Source organism: Argiope bruennichi, chromosome 9 (genome assembly GCF_947563725.1).
Source record: "Argiope bruennichi chromosome 9, qqArgBrue1.1, whole genome shotgun sequence".
In the NCBI taxonomy this organism is placed as follows: Eukaryota; Metazoa; Arthropoda; class Arachnida; order Araneae; family Araneidae; genus Argiope; species Argiope bruennichi.
This window is the reverse complement of record NC_079159.1, coordinates 113567160-113590312: the sequence shown is the minus strand read 5'-3', so window position 1 is coordinate 113590312 and position 23153 is coordinate 113567160. Positions and strand designations below refer to the sequence as shown.

The 23153-nt window shown below is 29.8% G+C and overlaps 2 protein-coding genes across 2 annotated transcripts in view; one reads left to right on the top strand and one right to left on the bottom strand.

Annotated features, from left to right (window-relative positions):
- LOC129984210 (uncharacterized) overlaps nt 1-7982 on the top strand; it is an 18770-nt gene extending 10788 nt beyond the window's left edge. Inside the window, exon 2 of the mRNA XM_056094036.1 lies at nt 7404-7982. The gene's annotated coding sequence lies outside the window, so the exon portion shown is untranslated. The remainder of the gene's footprint in view (nt 1-7403) is intronic.
- LOC129985060 (acid-sensing ion channel 5-like) overlaps nt 1-23153 on the bottom strand; it is a 23853-nt gene extending 700 nt beyond the window's left edge. Inside the window, exons 1-11 of the mRNA XM_056094983.1 lie at nt 22735-23153; nt 19121-19190; nt 17745-17869; nt 15461-15582; nt 12344-12510; nt 11070-11165; nt 8361-8469; nt 6424-6493; nt 6207-6255; nt 2987-3048; nt 1193-1268 (exon numbers count right to left, since the gene is read on the bottom strand). Of these exons, the coding sequence (XP_055950958.1) occupies nt 1193-1268; nt 2987-3048; nt 6207-6255; nt 6424-6493; nt 8361-8469; nt 11070-11165; nt 12344-12510; nt 15461-15582; nt 17745-17869; nt 19121-19190; nt 22735-23153 (1365 nt within the window). The remainder of the gene's footprint in view (nt 1-1192; nt 1269-2986; nt 3049-6206; nt 6256-6423; nt 6494-8360; nt 8470-11069; nt 11166-12343; nt 12511-15460; nt 15583-17744; nt 17870-19120; nt 19191-22734) is intronic.

The following is a 23153-nucleotide window of genomic DNA, read 5'->3' as shown; positions in this document are numbered from 1 at the left end:
ATTTAATCTAAAAAGTGCATTATCTGGGCCAAATTTGGTAGCTCTAAGTCAAACGGTTTGGCCTGTAGTGCGTCAATGCACACACATGCATCTTTATTAGAAGTAAACATAGAAATGATCTTTAAAATTCAAAATATGAGCTTTGCAACACTGTCAGATTTTATTTTCATATGATTTTTTAAATATTAATAAATTTTAAAAATGTTTATATGTATTTTATTTTAATAATTTTTATTATTATAGTTGCTATGTCCACGCGCACATTGTTGTTGCTATATAATTAAGTATACATTTTAACGTAAATAATAACGTAAAGGCAGAAGAATCAAGCAAAATATTTTATTATTCTACAATGTTTCGGACTAGATATTGTGAAAAATGCCCAGGTATCAAGGGTGACATTTGAAACTGTAGTTCCCTCTTATAGCTTTTCAACTTTTTCAAACAACAACAATAATCTGGTAAAACAAGTTGACCAAGTGAAATATGTTGTAACCAATTGTTGACTCACCATATTTCAATATTAAGAAAATTCAAGATGAATGAATTTTTCAATTTGATATTGTCCCATGTTATGGAACTGTATTCTGATCAACTCAAGCAACTAATTGGTTCGGAATATTTATTATATATATTTTCAGATAGATATTAGATATAATTTCATGTTTATGATTCCGCCATTAAAGCTGTGCTATGTTTATTGTATTACTTAAATTGTCTTATTGCCCTATGTATTGCAGAATGAACTTTTCTAATGGAAACAATCCCTTTTGCATCATGGCGTTATTAAAAAAGTAAATGTGCGGTTAATTTATCTCATAAACTTAGCTGTATTGTAATTTCACTCTTTTATACGTCATGTAAATTACACAAGTATTAAACAGAATCCCTCTTCCTTAACTTTCAACTCTGGAAGAAATTCGTTGGATCAGATAGTTGATGAAATAATGAAATTTGAACTTCAAGACAATACTGTAATATATTATTGCCATTGAGGCGGAAAAATATTTTTTTATAAATTGCCAAAATTAAGCAAAAGCTTGCATAACAATTATATTATTATTATTATTATTTATTAAATGTAAAAATGGTGCAAATCTTATGTAATAAAATTCATAAAAATGAATTTTTAAATACTGTTATTTATTTTAACGCCAGAGACTGAAAGTATATATAAAAAATGAAATCATACCGCATATTTTGGACGATAAGTCATAGTTCTCGTTTCCGTTGAACCGTAATGAATACGTAAACAAGCCATATTTTTGCTGAAATAGAAGGAAATACAAATTGAGATAACTGGATATATAACCGACTGAATAAATAAAATTTCGTCGATAATCTTGTTCAAGTTTCAACAGCGCTTAAGATATAAATATTAGACAATTACATATAACAACAGAACAATTAATAATGATGAAAACATGAAAATTATAACGCTTAATATTCTATTTTATTTAAAAGTTTAATTCTCTCTAATAAGTAGTATATTTTGAAAGTCCAACTGAGGTAAATAAAAAAGCAAATAGCAAGGATAAAAAATATTTCATGGATTGAGCTGTTTGAATTTATAAAAAAAGAAAAAAAAACTAATGATTTTTTATTTTTGAAGGAAATTTTTAATACAAATGTTTTAGAACAGAGGGAAACTATTTCAGGTTTAATACATCTGTGAAATTGTTGGCGGAAGGCTATGATTCAAAACTTATATCCTATTTCAAAATTACACAAGGATCATCTGCAAAACGATTTTATAATTTTTAAACATGTTCTGATAGCAGACTATGTGCTGTGGTTAAGGGGCCAAAGGTAATAGACTATCTTAACAAACATGAATTATCTGATAAAGAAACAAAAGAAGTAGTTCCCCGAAAATTTCTATCATACACTTTATTGAAGTGCTTTTCATCGTCCCCCGTAAAAATTGTAGAATACGCTTGTGAACACCACGAGTGTTCAGATATTTATTTTCTAAAATAAGAATTGTGTTCTTTATAATACAATTAAAAGAACCTGTACTTGTGTATTAACAGCATGCCATTGGCAAAGATGAAATCACGTATCAAATTTCATTTTCTAAGTCATTGCTTTTCTGAGCATTTTACATTCATAAGAAACGATAGAGCGATATATGGTTAACTCTTCTATAGATTTAGTTCTAAATTTCTTAAGAATATAGATTTTAGATGATAAAACTGTGAACAAAGTTTCATTTACATAAGTCCTTATGATTTTGAATTACCGTATTTACATGCATGTGAAGTACAGACCAATAGATTATTAATCTCATAATGGATTCAGTTTCAAATTGGATATGATTCTGCATTACAGATACATAATCTCGGTGCCAAATTTTATCTACCTAGATCATTATATTTTGTAGTTATCGTGTATTTTTGTATTCAGACAGGCAGACAGATAAACTTTTTAGAAATATATTCCAATCAAAATTTGATAACAATCAGCAAATTCGGTGTTAAACTTGTACAACAAATTTTATTCTTCTAATTCAAAGCGTTTTTAAAAGCCTCTCACACTTGCATAATTACAAGACAATTAGCTCCAATGATCTTAGCTGTGAAATATTGAATTATTGAATGTCATGGTTGTCATGGTGGTAAAATTTCAGCATAGAAACCGGTGGATTTCAGGTTCAAGACCAGATTCCCCAAATGACCTATTGTGAATGTGAACATCCATTGCACGTTAAATATGATGTCAATGATATTACGTGAAATTTGAGCAGCAAGTAATATTCTCTTCATCTACCCAAATTGAGAGAGAGATCTTCTTCCTAAAATAACTATTTTGTGTGATCAAAATGAACTATTTAAATTATATATAAAATAAAATTAAACTCCACATCGCTCGAGCCTGTTTTGATGCTTTAATTGCATTGTTCTATCTCTATACACTGCATGGAATGCTTTTATCGATAACACAGATGCTTAAATTAAAAAGCAAAATAAAATTCGCATTTACTTACTTCATTTCTTCGCTTGATTGGAAAATCTTATTTACTTGCATTTTCTCATACAGAGGATCCTCCTTCAAGGACAAATGCATGAAAAAACTTAAAGAGGTTAGTGGAATAAAAACTAAATATGAAAGTAAACTGTTATCGTTCAAGTTACTTCGTATATAGAAGTTGTCCCAAAACTGTTATGATACTTTAAATGCTTATAAAGCGTCTATTAAGCATCTTGCTATTTACTGTCTGTATAATATATTTATTTGGTTTTTAGTTCCTATTTTCAAATTAATGTCCATCGTGACCTTTACGACGCTGATATTATGAAGATATGAAATCATATAATTTTAACAGATAAAAAAAGTGAATGAAAAAAATTATTCATTTCGAATTTTTGAATATTTTTATTCAATCGATACCTTCAATACTTAAACAGTTGCAGGTTTTGTAACACAAACTTTATTTTTAAGAAAATAAAACAAGAAAAAAATAAAGCAGTGACAGTATTGTCACTCCGATTTAAGCATTTTCGAAATTCCCTATTTTCATCACACTTCGCCAAATACCACTCAGAAAATTCATCCATTATATGTACTTATGTATAACTTCTCATGGAAATATCTTTGAAATAAGATGGCGCCACCTTTTGGCGCTTTTACTTCATCAACCATCTGCCACGGTGATGTTCTTAACAGTAGATGATATATAAATGGTTATCAAAATAAGGGAAACACCTTAGATTTATAAAGAATCCTTTATTAGTATGGTGTATGACCACCTTTGGCATATAATACAGCTTGGATTCACTTAGGAATCGATTCATATAAGTGTTGAATAGTGTTTAGAGGAATATTGTGCCATTCTTCGTAATGATATTGTGAAAGGTTTTGAAGAGGTGCCGGTGGAGGAATTCGATTCCGTATTGACGCTCTAAAATATACAATAACGGTTCAATGATATTGGATCAAGGCAGATGTTTAAGTTCATTCTTGTGTTCATCAAACCATTATTGGACAAGTCTCGCTGCATGAATACGTGCATTATCATCCTGGAAAATTCAAGCTCTTGCAGGAAACAAAATTTGCATCATAGGATGGACCTGGTCAGCTAAAATTTCTCTGTACTTCTTCCCAATGACCCTTCCTTTCAAGGTTACGATTGGTCCAGTAGAAAACCACGACATGACTGCCCATATCATGATAGATCCACCTCCCTGCTTGACAGCTGGAAGGAGACAATCCCGATCATACGCTTTTGCAGGTGTCCTCCAAACGTGCACCCGTCCTGTTGTAAGAAAAAGTGTGAAGCACGATTCGTCCGACCATATTACTTTCGTCCGCTTATCAATCGACCATGTTTTGTGAGTGTGACACCACTGTAGGTGACGTTTACCATCAACATCTGTGACAAGTGGCTTGGGAATTGCTGATCTGCCATAAATGTTTTGTTTATGAAGATGCCTTCTAACTGTAATCACTGACACTGGAGAATCCAAACGGATATTGAGCTCTGCAGCCACTTTTGCTGCAGTTATTTGCCTTTTAGACATTTCAATCAGCTTCAATATCCGTCTGTCTCTTTCACTGTGCTTCTCTTTCTGCCTGCTTCTCTTTCTGAAAAAATGTCACTTTTTTCATTATTTTGATAACCACCTGTATTCTATCGCCGGTTCTTCGTATTCGATGTAATATTCTTATTACTTAGATTATTTATGTCTGTGCCTTACACTTTTTATTTTTATTTTATTTTATTTATTTATTATTATTTTTTTAGATCTGCAGACATGTTTGAAAAGTTATGTTTTACTTTTCAGTTCACTAATAAATGTAAGATTTTTCTTTTTTATATGATAGTTTAAAGTTTTTGTTTGATAACTTTTATACTCAGAGAACGTATATTCGAAACTGCAGAAGTACTCTTTCTGAAACTTTATCGCATACCTTCCAGTAAAAGTCTTTCTGACTTCCCGCTGAAATTGTGGATTTTGGGTAAAGTCATGAATACTTGTATGGCTTTGGCGAACAATCCTTACAAAATATCGATATTAAACATGATTCTAATATTTTTACTGAATATATTGTGCCAATACACATTTTGGATGCCTTTTTTTTCAACATATTAGCAATACTATTTGACACGCAGCTCACAAGATCACATACCGAATTTCCTTGATTTAAGTCATTCTTTTATGAGTTATTGCGTTTACATGCATGTATGCAAAAGTACACACAGACAGACGGTCAGATTTGGTTTAAAATTTGATATGAATCTGTATTTGAGATATTAAATCTGTACGTCTAAATGTTACTTCTCTAGCTCTAAACGTTTTGTATTTATTGTGTGCGCTTACACTCGGACAACCGGATAGATAAACTTTCTCTGAATGGATTTCATTCAAAATTTAATAGAAATCTACAAATTTGACCTAAACCCAATGTGCTATAGTTCATCCATATAGCTCAAAGCATTTTCGAGTTATCGTGGTCACAAACCGACAGTCAGACGTACAGAAAATAAGACATAATGCCGAAAATGAGCTTTTTGAACTCAGGAAGTTCTGAAACGTTGAGATCCGTCAAATTCTCGAACTAGAATAATTTTTTGATGATTTTACAATACATTCTCTGTAGGTACTTATCTTATTTTCGTATAAAGAAAGTAAAAATTTAAAAAATCTTAAGAAGTCATACATTGGGAGCCAAACTGACCATGATGGGATTCCAAAGGGCCACCAGCTATAGCTGTTATATTCTCACCTGAACAGATCAAAAATAAAATCCAAATGTAGAAGTACGAATTTGTATTCACTCCAGAACAATTTCTAGGACATGCTTCTGATTGTTGCATACGTAAACTTTTTATAAGCTGTATGGTTGGTTTGTATTCGATGATTATTATACATCTTTATTTTTTCTTAATTTCTTATTAAAAAACTTTGGCTGCTCTAGAGTTTGTCGATAACTGTTTTCGTCAATGAAATCAAGAAAAGGAAAGGTATTACATTCGCATAATCACAATAAAGAAACGATGTAATTTCTATGCACTTTTTAGGACTAAAACAAATTTTCTAAATGATATATCATGAATTATAACAATGTTTGTCGCCTTTGAAATGATTATTTTAATGAATAATTTGCATCGACGACTTTTATTTAAAAGCAATTTTCAAAGAGGTTTCAAAAATCCACTGATTAATATATGAACATGAAGTAAAACAAAATTAAACATGACTTACCTTCCTGAGTGGTTCACTGTCAGTTGCAACATATTTGAATTCAATTTGTCTGTAAAATTAAAAAGAAAGTTTAATCAGAAAGTTATGAAATTTAACTTTAAATTTTCGGATTTTTTTTATAATAAAAGGTTTAACTATGGTTTGAATAAGCTTTAAAAGTGTGAACCACAAGTGTATTTGCAAATATTTAATTTCATTCTTAAAGGGAACGTCTTACTTGCACGCCATTGGACATTGTGGGTTACAAGTTTGGAATACTTTGTCTTCCACCACCAGCAAGCAATGATCTGAAAATATATTTCATAAATACAGTTTGCAAAACGCATTTTTGACACTATACTCAAAAATAATTTTTTATTTAATTATTTTCCCCTTTTTTATCCTTACAATATTATAATAATTATTATATAATGCAGTATATTTTAAATATTATATAATATATAATTAGATTATATAATAATATTATACTAATATTCGTTATAATCAATATTTTCTGTATGCTTTGGCAGATCTGAATAAACACCTTATAGATAATAAATATTTCGGAATCTAAAATCAATTTTTCTTCAGATTTATTGTGACATTCCCATTCGTCACGACTAGGGAATCAAAATTTAGATAAATAAATCGATTCGTTAATAATTAAGCTATGAAAATACTAAAATAGTGCATTGTCATCTAAAACACAAAGATATATGAAATTTCAAAACTTTAGCACATCGAAGAACTGATGTCTTCGCATACAGAAAACAAGTCATATTAACCCTCTCTGAAGTATACACACAGCACCAACAGAAAATCAGCTGATACAAAACATCATGCATTTTTTAAATTATCATAAAAGCATTCAATGGATTAAAATCAGATTCAAAATCTATAAATGGTTCTTTTCTTTTGAATATATGTATTATAAATAAAGTTTTAGTTGAATTCGTAGAAAAGCCATCGGCTCTTCTATGATGTAAAAAACAGGCAGTTGAAATATCCTTTCCTCATAACTTCCTTATTATTTATTGCAAGATAATTTAAATTTGACGAATTATAATGAACAACATTTGGCGAAAAGTTTTTCGATAGTATCATCCCTTTAGAAACTGTAGGTTAAAATATTATTTTCACTTTGAACTGACTGCTCTTTAACCTAAGCATTTGACGTTTGAAGCTGTCCTTAGTTGCATCTCTTTTAACCTTTTTCAGGACCATGGTGACCTGGTGTTAAGGCCTCGGCTTCGAAACTGGAGGGTTTCAGGTTCGAAAGCCGATTCCAACGAATAACCACCGTGTAAGCTTTACTGGTGAATGTTATATTCGTCAGGACCGAACGTTCTTCAGCTGGTGTGATGTGGAAGTTTGGAGAGGAGGTGCCAGCCCAAGTTTCATCCTCGTCATCTGATTGTGGCTAAAAATTACGAGGTCTGTCCGAAAATAGACCTAACGTTGCTTTAAAATGGGATGTTAATATAACTAAACTGAAGTAAACTTTCATCATCATATCTCAAGTCTTATGAGATGAAAAGTAGAAATGCCAGAGAAGGCTAAAATTATCTCTGTATCTCCTTTGCTGCTGAAGACAGCAATATGACTACTATCTGCTTCCAGGATACTTCCATGCTCGGCTGTAAATAAAATAAAAAGAACTTGCCTTTGCTTTCTGGCTTGGCGACAGGGTCATTTTAATGTTATTATTAGAATGGAACAACTAAAAATTATTTGGATGCATTTATACGATACGAATTCATTTGTAAAATACACATTTTGTACATTTCTGCAAAAACATAGCATGCAAAAGCAATTTCTGTTAGTTCCTTTTTTAAAATAATTATTTTCTAAATAAATAATTTAATATATAATGGATTGAAATTTATTTGATTTTGGATACTTAGCAAACTAAGCTGCATTTTGTAAAAGGCAGCCAAAGATCCATTAAATGATTATTGGTTCTGGTTTTCATAATTTCTTCCATTTTAACTATTGAAATATCACAAAATGGAATCAATTAGTATGTAGTCACAATCATGTAACTATCTAACCATGCTTGTCTTGAAGTATTTATCAATATTAAATTACAATTTATTTTGACGTCTCCCCCCCTTTTTTTTGCTACTTTAAAATGCTAAGTAAGTTCCAAAATTTTTTCAATTTAGCAAGGCTTACTTTGAAACTCAAATTCGCAAGGTGTCCCCCCGTACATCAAGGACAGACGCCTGTATGTACATCCGCAGGCCTTCTCAGTTTCCGACTTATAACACTCTAAAAGGCAATTCTGTAAAATGAAAAAAATCATTAATAAGAGAAACAATGCTAAAACAGAATGTATAGACTAATAAGTTGTTCAAAACTAAGAAATACCAAAATCTGTGCGTATTTAGAAAGAAACTTTTTTTATTATTAAAACTTTGTTAAGTGAAGGTTTTTGAAAGATTTTGCCTTATATTATTATATAGTTTATGCTAAGGATTTGGATTAATTTTGATTTGCAGTATATCCTTAATTCATTTATTTGGAGCATAATATAGAAAAAAGTGAGCGCTAGTATTTATGACTCAAGAGAAGTATGTAGTTACTTTATGGAAAACAACATATTATGCATTATTCTAATGTCAAAACTCTAAAGCAAAAGCCAAGACTCCACTGTGCTCCGTAAAATGACTCACTCTCAAAGGAATTTGAAGACAGTAAATTTAAAGATTTTCTCTGGCTCTTGAAAGTACTAAATTTTTTTTAAAAGTTTTTCAGTAAGACAAAAGATGAGAATATCACTTTACAAATAAGTGCCGTACGTCATGCCTAGAAGAATCCTTTCAAACCATCTATCTATTTGAAGATCTACACATATCTGTTGATATCAGAAGACTTTGCATTAGCGAAAGAATGTAGCAAACAATCTCTCAAGTATCAACAATAGAAGTCAGATATGACATATAGTTTTATGAAGTTAGTCTAAGAAACTGATAAAGAGATATGAAAGTAGTAAATGTCGGATTGATTCTCTATCTATTTATTATTTTTGCATTGATATATTTGATAAGTTGCGAATGGCATCAGTTTAGTTTATTTATGCATGCAGAGATATGGCTTTTAAGTCAATATTTTTTTGAAAAATTCAATAAGTGCAGTGCACTTCCGAGTATCATGTTCGCGACTATTTGACCTATTTTCCTTTTGCCAAGGTGTTGCATTGGCACTAGACCCGGTCCTCTGCTACGATCCTGCAACGTGTCGTGTGCAAAAAACAACTTGTCACAGGAAAAGAGCAGCGTTCTGCTCTTTATTCATTGTCTTATGTTAAGGACTTTTTCAAAAACTAAAAACTAAGTTTTGATTCTTATCCTAGTGTTACCTTTTCATATCTGTGTAATTATTTACCAGTGAAAAATAAAATGTTTGAATCAGTTTTCTTAAAAATTAGACCAACGATTTACGTTAATGTTTTGTTTATATTTTCTGCGTTTAAGTTAAGCATTACAGAATTTATGTTAAAATGTGAGCAATTATGATCTCTTAATTTTCTTTTCCTCTAATAAATTTGTGCAGTATATAAACATATATAAACTACCAGTACAGAGCCTCTTTTTTTTAACTTGATATGTTAGCGGCAACTGCTTCTGTGATTCACCAGGCCGCGGGAGTGTTCATTTTCTACTTGGCTTGATATAAATGGAGGGCTTAGTACTCAATAAGAAGTGAGAAAATACGTATTTCAACAGTGAGTTGCTGTATAAGAATTTTATTTTCTGGTATGGGGGGGGGGAGCAAATAAATGCATTCATAGAATTCCGGCCTATCCGGCTTTTATGTTATCCAGCCTGCCCTTCCAACACCTTAGGCAGAATACTCGGGAGTGTACTGTATAATTTAAGTAATAAATTCCATCAAGTGTTTTTTTATAATTTAAAGCAAAGAGAGCGTATTAGAACTGTCAATCATATGTAAGTGTATAATGAGGTGTTTTTGAAGGGAATGAATGATTACACCACGTATTATAATCAGAATATTTTTGATTTCAAAATTCGAAACGGAACAGTGAATGCGTTTGCAGCAGAAATGCTCATGTTCCATTAGAATATCTGTACAAATGTTAAACACGTTCAAATTATATAGTGACTAATAATTTTTCCTTATAATGAAGACATATCTTTAAATGTATTAGATCCAGTTCTTATTGGGCTGAACACATTGTTTAATTTTAATAGACGACCTTTTAAAAATTTTGTACTTAAAGGGTTATCTTCAAAATATACAAAAACGAAATAACTTGGAAACTATAAACAGATTTAAGAACAAGAGATCGCCCGTTCTTAGTCTCAATTCACCCCCCCCCCTTCACCAAAACTGATACTTATATTTTTCTTGGATTCCCATAAAAGAATTGCCAAAAATTTCAATTTTTCTGAAATTGGGAAAATTGAAAATTTAGAGATTTGACACTATATATATGTATACATATGTATTAAACACTATATATATGTATACATACGCTTATTAAACACTTCTTAAAGATTCAATAGCTCATTTTATTCACGTCAAATTATTTGAAAAAATTTTTTGAAATAAACACAATTTCTTATCAGTCTTTAAATTTATAGCATTGTTTAGATATATTTATATATACGAAATTAATAATTATGTATTTGAGATGAAACATACTAATTTTTGAAATTGAAATATTTTAAAAACCAAGTCATCATTTACTGGAAATAAAACAATTTCGACTAATAAAAAAACGCATAATTTCAAACACCAAGCGAATAAAAGCAACTAATTAGGTAACTATCCAGTCGATCACTTCGATTATGCTTATTTTATCATGTCTAGAATTCAAGGATATAAAAAATGAATTAAAAAAAAAAAGAATTTTCTGACCTTCTGACTCATTCTGGCGCCAGTACGCACTTCCTTTTCTTTGTCATAGTTGCGACACGCCGTTTGATAAGGATACTCAAGTAATTCGGTTGTCACCTACAGAAAAGTGCATTTTCAAAACAGACATTCTCATTTTGCCATTTTTAAATGGTTTCGTTTATAAATGGCAAAATGAGATAAATATATCATAAAACATACCATGGGATAATAATATAATTTGCTCAAAATTTAACTTTGGGTTAAAATTACTGAAGGGGCATCGCACATTTTAAAAGTTTTGATAAATATTTTGTCTAAAATTTAATGTTCGAAATACTCTGCCATCGATTGAAAATTGATTTTTATATTGTTCATTGAGGAATTCACGCACATACATGCACAAGAAAAGACTGGAGAGTAGTTCAGGATCTTTGCATTGAACAATGAGATGTTGAATTTTCAGTCATATCGTAATAGGAAATAAGATATAGATGATAGCCGTGACTTCTGAGCAAAAATTAATGGATCAGATATACAAATCATCGCCAGTTAAAGTAAAAGTAAAGCGGCTACTTTCGAATACCTAAGAGAATGGCAACATCTTTATAAATAGATATGATAAAATTTCTGGCCCAATGAATTGAAATCAACTTTGTTCCATACTGCGAAATCCACATCAAGTGACCTTCGACAAATCGAAGAAAATGCCATCGCCCTTCAGGTCAACACGTAGTCAATATGTTGAAGCTTAAATTGAAAATTTGATTAACTTTTTGATATGAAAAATGTACGATCATTCACTTAGAGATCAAATCTAACTCTTAGCGACGATCGACATCTAAATGTCTGTAATCATTAGTGGAGTAGTAAAAACGACTATAAATTGCAGACTACTAAAGAAAGCAATGGTATATGAGGTATATATTCAAAAGAATGGTGTCATTTCTACAAGTATTTAAAATATCAAGTACATTATGCACAAAGATAGAGAATTATATGTAAATTTAAATATTAATTGCTTTTTTATTATAACAAAATCACATTTTTATTTGCAATTTACAAATCCATTTTCAAATATTAAATTCATCCTAGGTAAAGCTAAGAATCCTAATACATAATTTGTAGCGCTATAAATTTTATGTAAAAGAATTGCTTTAGACTTTTTAAAATTAGCTTAAGTGATAATTGATTTTTTGCTATAAAATAACAGATACATATATATATATATATATATATATATATATATATATATATATATATTTATTTTTCAGAAATATCAAAAACTTTTTACTGACTTTTTGAACTCCGTATGAATACATTTCCCCAGCCTCTAAGCTTGCTCCATCATAAGTTGGGTTGGGCACGATGTCATTGGCATGAATGGACATCATAACTCTTCCTACTACAGAACCAGACAGATTATTGTAATTATTCACATCAATGTTGACGCACAAGATCAATTCTGAAAGAAAAAACAATATTTAGCAAACACAAGAGGTATATATATCCATATATTATACTTTTGTGTTTTTATGTTTCTGGGGTTTTCTTCCCTTGAATCAATATATACGGGGGGAGATTCACTGCTGTGTGTACAAAATTTGGGAGGCGAAAACCGTTCTAAGTCGAATCAGGATTAGAATGCAGTCAATATCAAAATCGAGATTGTAATAAATAAGAGGACACTGTTAAGCTCTTAGCACATTAGGGAAATTTCTGAGGGCCAGCAAGGGCAAGCTCCAGATTTGTTCCTCATAAACGGATGTTTGATCGCTGAAATGGCTGAAGAGCATTTACAAGCATGCCAGAAGAAATTTCCGGACCTCAAAGACTGATCAATCATTTTCGGCTTGGATGACAACAACATAGGCTAGGGAAGGCGGCGTTAGCTTTTTTTCTGAATTTAGATCCGCAAGAGGTGTGAAACGATAAATATAGGATATGAATTCATACTTTATACTTTTATACTTTTTAGTTTATATGTGAAATAAGTAATGTATAAAATAAAATTTTTTAAGTCAATTTCTACTTAGGTCAACAATTTTTTTTTTATTATTTTAGTTACTTTTTATTAAATAATTACAAAATTGGTGACAAACTTGGTGTCCATTTGGCGACATGGTGACGGATTTGGCGACTTTGTAGACCAAATAAAAATGACTGGACAAATTTAATTAATGAATTAACATTTGAAAAAAACTGTATTAACATCAAGTGTCATCCACTACAAATTTAAAAAAATGTATTTGAACTTGAGTGGATGAATGAAAGTATTTATTAAGGATTGAAAATTTGGACAAGATATATATATAGAGAGAGAGAGAGAATGTGAGCTAATAGTAGGAATTGAAAAAATATTACGAAACTAAACTACACATAATAAAGATTATATAAATTTTCTCTGAAATGCCACTTTATCTGAAAACATTTGTAATATTCATTTGCGTTAATTCATATAGTTGATAACTGACTAAATTCTAATTATCTTTTTTTTTCGCCTATAACACACGAAAAAATTATTTATAGATAGCCATTTTAGGTTTCTCATAATAAATATTGGTATTTCCACCTCTAGCCCTCAAGATCATATCATACACAAGAATTTCTTACTCTCGATGGCTAGAGGAAATTTAGTTATTGTGATAGACATCTTAGAGAACCAGTAAGATGATCGCGCAGAAAAATCATCATTCGTCAGCATTTCGCAAAGATAAAACGATAGAAGATTTAACTAATTCCGAGTTAGCTGAAATGCATCTTACTGCTTATTGTATCGTATACGGACCTATAGTGGCAGCAAAGTCCAATGAGGCTTATTTTCGAATTTTGCATCGTTGTACCAAAATTAAGAGAAACAGAATTATTTAAGATACGTTTCATGAATAGAGAATATAAATATTTAGTTTTGAAACAGTTGAGACAGGCCTTCATCATGTAGAAAAATATCCGCATACAAATGGACGATCAATCATCATGCGTTCTAATCTGTCCAAAATCATAGTCGGGAAGATCTTGACCTCGACCTAGTTGTACCCATACAATGAACAACGTGAATACTTTTGAGACCTGATGATTTCCAAAGCCAATTACTTTTACTCAACAGTATCTGCAGAAAGGTGAAGATAACGCTATTTCTCCGGCTTCCGTCTTATTTGTATGTGAGGCATATTCCATACTGTTATAATGTACATTCGTCATATCTTCTATTCTGTATCTCTAAAGAATGTTTTTGAATGAATCAGGGATTTTCTGAGTGGATGTTCTGATGGTATTCTAACAACAAAACCGTTACAATTGCGTTTCTGTTCCTGTGATGCTATCTCTTCCCAAATGAAAATTCGAATTTACAAATACTAGAAATTTGTACACTTGGCAATAAATCATCTCATGGAATATGGTGCATGTCTTGTTCTCCTAACTTTAATAATACATAATCGATTAATTTAATTCGATGTTTTTTCTCTAAAGGAGAGTGCATAGAGATAAACTCAATTCATAAAAACAATGATGCTTCACATTTTTGCGATTTTTTTTTTAATTGTATGCACCAAGGTAAAAATGTTTGTTCTATTTACAGATGGTACTCGGCAAATATTTATATATTTTTGGTATAGTTTATAATTAAAAGAAAAAAAATTTGAATCAAAGGTGACGCATGAAAATTTTCTTTTAGGGTCGGGTTGGTTTAATATCTTTTCTCCAAAATACGGCAGTATTTTTCTGAAAACAAGAGAAATTAGCCAACTATTAGAATGATATGCTGTTTAAAAAAGATAATAAAAATGAATGTTTGCATTTTAAACTTTTCTTCCTTTAAAGGCATCAAAATAAAACAGTTCTCAATCAGATGATATTTGAGCTGGCGAAAATTCAGGTAATTATTTCGGAATGCAAATTGCGGTGAGCGCCTACTTCTGAAGTTAATTACTATACAGTACAAAACTACTCGAAAACTGTTTCTTATCTAGTGACGAGCAAAAAAAATTGATTCTGCACATTAATCATCGTTTTTAATCGCGTATAAAAACGTAATTAAAAATCTCCTGACCTCAATCTGCAGGCTTAAATAATATGTTGCAACTGATTGAAAGAAACTTCCAAAAATATTATATGTACATTTTAATGAATTATTATAATACAATTAAATATCAAATTAAATTAATTCAATAAAATGTTTCTAATAAAGCAGGGAGAATTAGAAATTGTAATAAATATTTACCTCGTAAGAAAACTCATTTCCTAAAAATTATAAAAGGCCTCTAAATAAAGCAAAGAGAATTAGGAACTGTAATAAATGTTTGCTTTGCTAGAAAATTCATTTCCAAAAAATCGTAAAAGATCTCCAATAGAGCAGAGAGAATTATTGTAATTAGCAACCATTTGATTATCAAGAAAACTCTTTCAAGATGTACCTGAAGACTTGCCTGTGATAGGATTGAAGACGTCAGCTTTTCTCAAATGTCGAGTTTGGTTTCCCCAGAGAGCGTTGAAAGTGTAACAATTGGTGAATTCGTAATCATAGTACCTGTCGAATCTGAGGGAACACAGTGCTTTATTATGTTAAAACAAAAAATATATAATAAAATAACTAACTCGAATTTTTAAATCTGAAGCTATCTTAGATTACATCTAACATGCAATTAATATTCATGATAATTTCTCATCCAAGATGCAGCGTAAAAATTCCCATGATAAGAAATAAAATTCCAGAAAATTTTTATTGCCAAATTGTTTTATTGTTGCTGAAATTATGAGTATGAAAACTATAACTAAATATTTTTAATATCAATAAAATTCATAAATATTTTTTTTTATATTTTTATAAAATCTTTTTAAAAAAAAGTTTTTATGTATATGTTATGAATTTCACTTTTTCAGCAACAACTATATCATCTAAAATCAACCTGGGTAATGATTTTAAGACTGTATATCTCTACTTTTGCTCCAAAATTGAAACTTTTCATTCACAATTAATCGGATGTTTTTTGCATCGTGAAAAGGAGTGTTATATGAATTTCATTTAAGAATCCCCTCTGTCTAAATATGGATAACACATTTATTAAATTGGTGTAATTAAATGCAATATAATCTAATTTGTTGAATACTATGATCAAGTTTTCTGAATTTCAATACTTACAACTTTTAGCCCTTAATTCTCTAGAAACTAATTTTTAATATTAAATATATTCACTTTACTCGAAATCTCGGGGATAAGAAATCAGATTGCCCGGCTAATGATGGACTTTTGATAGCTTTATCTGGAATCATCAACAAACTTTGATTCATTGGATTAGTACTGCATTTTGAAGGAAGTGTTTAAAAGTTGAAGGAAGTGTTTAAAAGGTGAATAACACGTTTCTTGCATCATAATTAGATAAGGAGGCAAATACTTTATCTGATGCGTGCTTCTCTGCAATTTCTCATCAAACCGGTCGACAAAAGTGGAAACTTTCCTTTGCACTGATACAACATATACTTGATTCATCTATTAACAGATACCAATTCGTTTCAGCTTTATCAAAGTAGTTCTTTTGATTCCGACACGGACTTACTTATGACAAATATGATTAATAAATAATAATGGCTATGCAAATTACACATATGAGTAGGCATTTTTCACTAAAGTTGTGAGTTCATATTTTGTCTATAGTAAAGGTTGGGAAGAGGTATTCTTATTTTTTTTTAATTAAATCTTGTTAATCTATTTTTTCACAGTATAGAATATTTGCATTAAATAATAATAAAAAGGAAACAATAATGAGAAAATAATTTTTTCAAGCAGTGGCAGAAAGTCAAAATGTGAATCTATGCTGACTAATCAAAGATATATAATCAATTTTATTTTTTTATTTTTAAGTAATTATGTTAAAAAGTCAATTTTTGTAAAAAAAAATAAATATTTTTTTTTTATTTGGTATTCTTAATTTCTGAACAGTCTTCTTCCTAAAACCATCAGAATTTTGCTTCTAAATTTATTCTTTAGGATGTTACATTGATTTTTATGTTCGAAAAATACATTTTAAAAGCGATTATCTCTCATTATAAATTTTGGTAGAATTGTCTTCCGAAAAATGTCACAAATAAAAATCTAATGCATATTTTTTGTTCAAATTTTATATAATAATTTTTCAATATTTCCTGCAGCTCCTGAACTTAAGAATAAGCAATAGATTGTTTAAAATATTTTATAGTTGTTTTAATGCTTAACAATGTGGAAAAATTGTAAATTTCATGTTATTTATCAATCGAACCCCAAGGGTTTAAAGATTAGATAGGCGAAAAATTTGTTCTGGAATTAGCAAGTATAGTTATTAAGCTATCTGCAAGAGTTTGAGCATTTGATTAACTTTTCAACTGGTAGGTTTCTACTTTATAACTCTTTTTTAGCCAAAGAAAAGCATTTTTTCTAATTAATTTTTTTTTTTGACATTTAAGTGGTATAGTTGGTTTCATTGACGTTTTTTCAGTCTATTTTATACAAAAATGTTCCAATTTTACAGTGAATTTCAGAAACTCATCCCGAACGTAGTCACATACATTGGATAATTTTTGCTTAAAATTTTTTTAAACTTTTGTGCAAGGAAGTTAAATTGCAATCTAAAATTTCCATTATCTAAGGCGTTAATTTTTTTAACGAAAATAATGAAAAGCATCAAAAGGATTGAAATTTAATACAATTTTTTAGGAAAACCTTACGGTTCTGTGATCACTTCTTCTTCGTACGCGGCGTAAATCACAAAATCTTTGTAAGGAATACCCAGTTCAATTCGGCGTTCTTTGGAAAGTTTATCGTAGAGTTTAGCCAATCTTTTAGAGATTTCCTGCGAAGAACACAACAAATCAATACCATTTTTTCAAATATATTGCTATTCGATATTTTTTAAGAATGAATCCTATTCTAGAACTATCTAAAAATGAATATCAGCATTTCTTTCTACAAGGGTCGTCTAGAAAAAAATATTTTTATTCATATTGTATACTATATTCACTAGAAAGTAAGTTTCTCACATCGTCAAAAGATGGCGCTGCAAAAGATACAAGACCGATAGATAGCCGATAGATCTCTTACTATAAAGAGCATGAAATTGTCGGTTCACATTTTTTCTCCTGCTGTCTGCGAGATAAAGTTCCTGAAAGTCGAACGTTCCTACCCAGCTTAAAGAATATGCGACGAGCCATTCAGAATACGAAGCATGGAATATTCAGTGGCTATATTATTTTGATCCACAACAATACTCATTCATATGAGGCAAATTCCACACACAAAAAAATCAGCTGCAGAGGTTTCGCTGAAGGTGTTTGACCACCTATCCTATAGCCCTGATCTTGATCCCAGCAATATCCACCTGTTCTTGCACTTAGAAAAAGTCTGTCCTGTCATAGCCTTCTCATGAGCAAAGACTGTATACAGTTGTGACAAGCTGGTTGGATTACAAAATCTTATCTCAAGGTTTAAAAAGTGTTATAATTTCGATGTTTAATATTATGTTAGGAAGTAGCTGAAATGTTGCTGTATATTTTGAACTAAATTTTTACGATTAACTATATTTCGTTTATTTATACAAGACGTGGCAAACTTACTTTCTGGGTAATTTTCTTTTCAACGATTTTAACTTTTTGAATTCAAAATTCAATTTCTAATATCAAGATTAGAAAGTAATTGAAAATAAAACTTAGAATCAATCCAAGAATTAAATTTGTAAGCAGAAGTGCTTATAATTTGAATTCGGTGATTAACTTTATTAATATACATATTTTTTTCGATATTATCTTTTTTTCTCCTTTAATGCTATCTTTCTTTTATTGTTAACCATACTAATTATAAAAATCTGTAGCAGTTATTATCCTATTTTTTTTCAAATAAATCTTTGTCTTTTTGACAGGACCCTGTTTATATTTCAATCAAATATTTGAAAGAAACTTAAAATTCATAAATAAATATTAATGAAATTCACAAATAAATATTATTTTATTTGTTTGATGTTTTACTCATACAAACACAATGGCTTGATTTGACTTCGCGTCATTAAATAAGTAAATTAAAAAGGGAAATTTAATTTAATGAAATTTACCTCTAATGTTTCATTTGGTTTCCTAATGCAAGGCTGTGGATTGTCTTGACACCACACCTGGTAGCGAACCCTATAAAGAGCCCCATCCATTTAGATGAAGTGAGGATAACACATACAAATATTATAAGCAATGTGAATCTATGCAAATTGTTCACGATTTTCTGAATAGCAAATGTCATTTTAGATTCGTATATCTTTAGGAATTTTTGTGGGTAGGGCAAGCCTACATGATAAAGGCAAAACCAGTATCGTGTTTTTTAATTTTAACTACAAATTCATTTGAAAATCCATGGATTCGTGAATGTTTAACATTTTATTCCAAATAAATAAGAATCAATAATTTTTGTACCGCCATTAAAAAAATAATGCATCCTAAATGGAGCGTTTATAAGCAAAGAATAAAACGGTATCAGCTTTTATCATTCAATTATATTCGAGAATAAGACATTTATATTTTAATAAAGCCTAATCGTATTATATATAGTAGTAAGTAATGGATCATAATGAATAATAGCAATGCGAATATATTATATTGGTGAGGATTAATGCAGCGAATTAATCTGTCCTTGAAATTAATTTCAGTATACTAGGTTTTTTTTTTCATTTAGTTTATTTTGAATGTTAAGATTGATTTAAACTTCAACCATGTCTTGAACTGTATATGTGAAAAATAAAATTGAAACAGAATGTTAAATTTTACATTAATTCAAATCGTTTGCATAAAAAATTTACTACCAAAAATGTACTATTAGTGATATTTTTGAGAAACCCTGTTATAAAGCTTTCATTCATTTTCTAAATCAGGGTATTTCAAATTAAAAATATTCGTCATTTGCTTGAGGCAAAAGGAAAAAAAAAATTAAAAAGTTCTTCAAAGATAGAAGAAAACTTGATAGGAAAAAATATGTAGCTAAATATGTTTCATTTCCTCGCTATTAATAATAACAGATTGTAGAATAATGTAAAAACTTTTGATCTATATGTTGTGCACTTGCACTGCCCGAAACTGCATTTTATGACTTTTCCGTTTTTACATTGTCGTACACGTAGTATAAAGAAAGTATAGTAATCGTCAAAAAATTAAAGTTCGAGATTTTGAAAAATCTCCTCATTTCAGACCTACTTTAGTTCGGAACAAGCATTTTTATTTAATGTCAGTCTGTGACAAAGGATGTCAAAAGGATGAAATTTGGTACAAGGTCTTTACATCGAATTTGTAAATTTCTAATCAAATTTTGAGTCAAATCCGTTCTGAGGAAGATTGTCTGTTCGGCTGTTCAAATATAAGTTATCAGGACAAATACAGCGAAGAGAACTAGATAAATAAAATTCGGTACACATATTTAATATTTATATTCTAGAAACCTATCAAATTTTAAGTAAAATACAACAAGGAATTGACCATCTGTCGGTCTGTATTTTAGAAACATGTAAATGCGGCAACTCAAAAAACGAAATAACTCGAATATATCAAATTTAGTATGTTATTTTGGGTGTATAATTGCAGTTCTGAGTCAAATTTTTGTTTAAGAAGTATGTGCACACTAGAAGTTTTTTTTTTAAATTTTGACTTTAAAAATCCTGTTTTTTTTCACAGTAGGTCATTAATATATGTTTAAGCTCATTTCAGTGAGAAAGAAACCATATTACATTAATTATTCATTAATAAAATAACATTTAATGAGTTAATTAGCATATTTTTTTGAAACATGATATCTTAAATTCTAATTTGTACAGACACACAATTCTAGCTGGAAATTATAATATTAGTCGTCATGTTGTCTGCCTCTATCAAGTAATAAAAATATATAGTTTTTTTAACAATTTTTTCATCAACGATGAATAGGAAAAGCGAGATTTTTTCTGTCATTTTAACATTTAAATAGCTATTAAATATTTATTTTTATAAATATAACTTTGATTGAGACACAAAACATTCACTGTTTCATACAGATTATTTTGATATATAAATGATTGTATTTGATTAATTTCTTGTGGAGTTATGATTGTTTGAATGAAACAAAATAGTGTAAAAATATCATTCTTCTTAAAATGAGTTTAAAAAAATCCGAAACTAGAGTTTTTAGTGAAAGTACCTCAATAAAAATAATTATAACTCGAGAAATATTCCAAATATTGACAACATCTTGGCATCGTTTGAAAGCTAAAGGACCAGAAAACATTTTGAAGCAATAAAAAAATATTCGATATTTTGAACGATTTTCGAAGTTTTAAGTGTGTACGTACACCCTAAATCAGTTGGTAAAAACTCGTCTAAAACACCAATTCGATTTCCGGAAACTATTAACTGCATACCATGGATTAATCATGGATTAAAACTCGCCAAGATTCACGCGATAGATTCAATAAAAATGCTATATTCTCGCCAAAGGGCAATATTTTTTTTTAACTATTGTACACCAGTGACATCCAAAGTGTTCTCTGGAATAACGTTTTTATTTCACAGTATGCGAGAAAGTTATGAGGAGATCACTGCCGCTGGTTCATTTTGATATTTAACACAATGTTTCGTTGCTCGGTTGGTGAAGTGGTTAATTCATGGCGCAATACGCCAAAAGACCGGGGCTGGATTCTTATATAAATCTTGGGTATCGTTTTAAAAAAAACTATCTGTATCATTTTTTCAACCATACATGACAACAATAAATGTAAATCTTTAAAAACGACATTCTAATATTTGATAAATAGCTGACTATTTATTTGACTGAAAATTCTATTTAAAACCTTATAATCAATTATTAGAGTCATTGATACAATAAATACTTTTATATACAAAAATACCTTTATATGCTCTTAAAAATTTAAAATTTAGGTTATCAGTGTTTTCGACTTTAGCACGAAAGTTTCTCTGCTCCTTTTATTAAATACGCTCGATTTTATGCTTTTACTAGATAAAATATCTAGCTTTTTTATTAAGTGTTTTATAAATGTAGGATCAATTCACGAGAGAAACTCAAAATTACAAGTAAAACCATGTTGTGAGATTAAAATTCATTAAATTTTTTTTAAATTTGTTTAGGATAAAATGGGTCGTAATCCATACAAGTCAGAATCCCGATAAATCTATAGAATGAATAAAGATATGGTAATAGCATTTAATTAAGTTAAATTTGGTTTAATTAAATAAAATTAACTAAATATTATATATTCCCTTTAATAATTTTGATCACTAAATTATAAAAATTATAAAATAATGAGATACATTTTGGTAAATTGAAATGATAGTCAAAGATTGAAATGAAGATTTAGTAAATTCGTTTTATCAAAAAAAAAAAAAAAATCGCTTACACCTTCTGTTTATATTTGAATAAATTATAATAATACTTTATGAACAATCTTATGTTCAATCGCAAGCCAACTATAAATATAATTTATATAATTTAGTGAATAAAGCTATTAATTAATACAATTGGTTTTGAATGAGACCAAATTGAATGTTTGGATTTAAATACTGATAGATATTTAAATACAGGAGTTTAGTGCCAACGAACTTTTTGCCATATCGGGGTACTGTTTGACAGAGTTATAATCGGATACTCTGTAGCATCATACTTAAAAAATGCTGAAGCAAACAAAAAAACTAGTGTACTTACGGATTGCTGTTGCAGACAGTAATTGCTGGGAAATCAAGTACTGGCTCGTTCGCCACGTTTAGCTCCATCGTTGTTGGAAATAGCAAGTATAATTTCAGAAAAGCACAGCACTGGTAAAGGCATCCGATGAAAATACAAAGGAATCCAGCGACGCTCAGAGTTCTTTTCCACCATCCTCGCTGCAAAAACAGCAATGTATGTGCCCTGCTGTTCAGTTTGGTTTTAGCAAGAGAAAGTTGATAACGCAAATAAGCATCCAGATCTTCATTTCTCTGCAAAGCATTCGTAGGGTAGAATACAAGATCATGATTCGTTTTCTGTGGTAAATCTTGGTCCAAATCGTGCGGTCTTGGATTTAAAGCATGCACTTTAAGATGCCTTCCTTTAACAGTGTGGTGGGGTTTATTTTTATTTTTCAT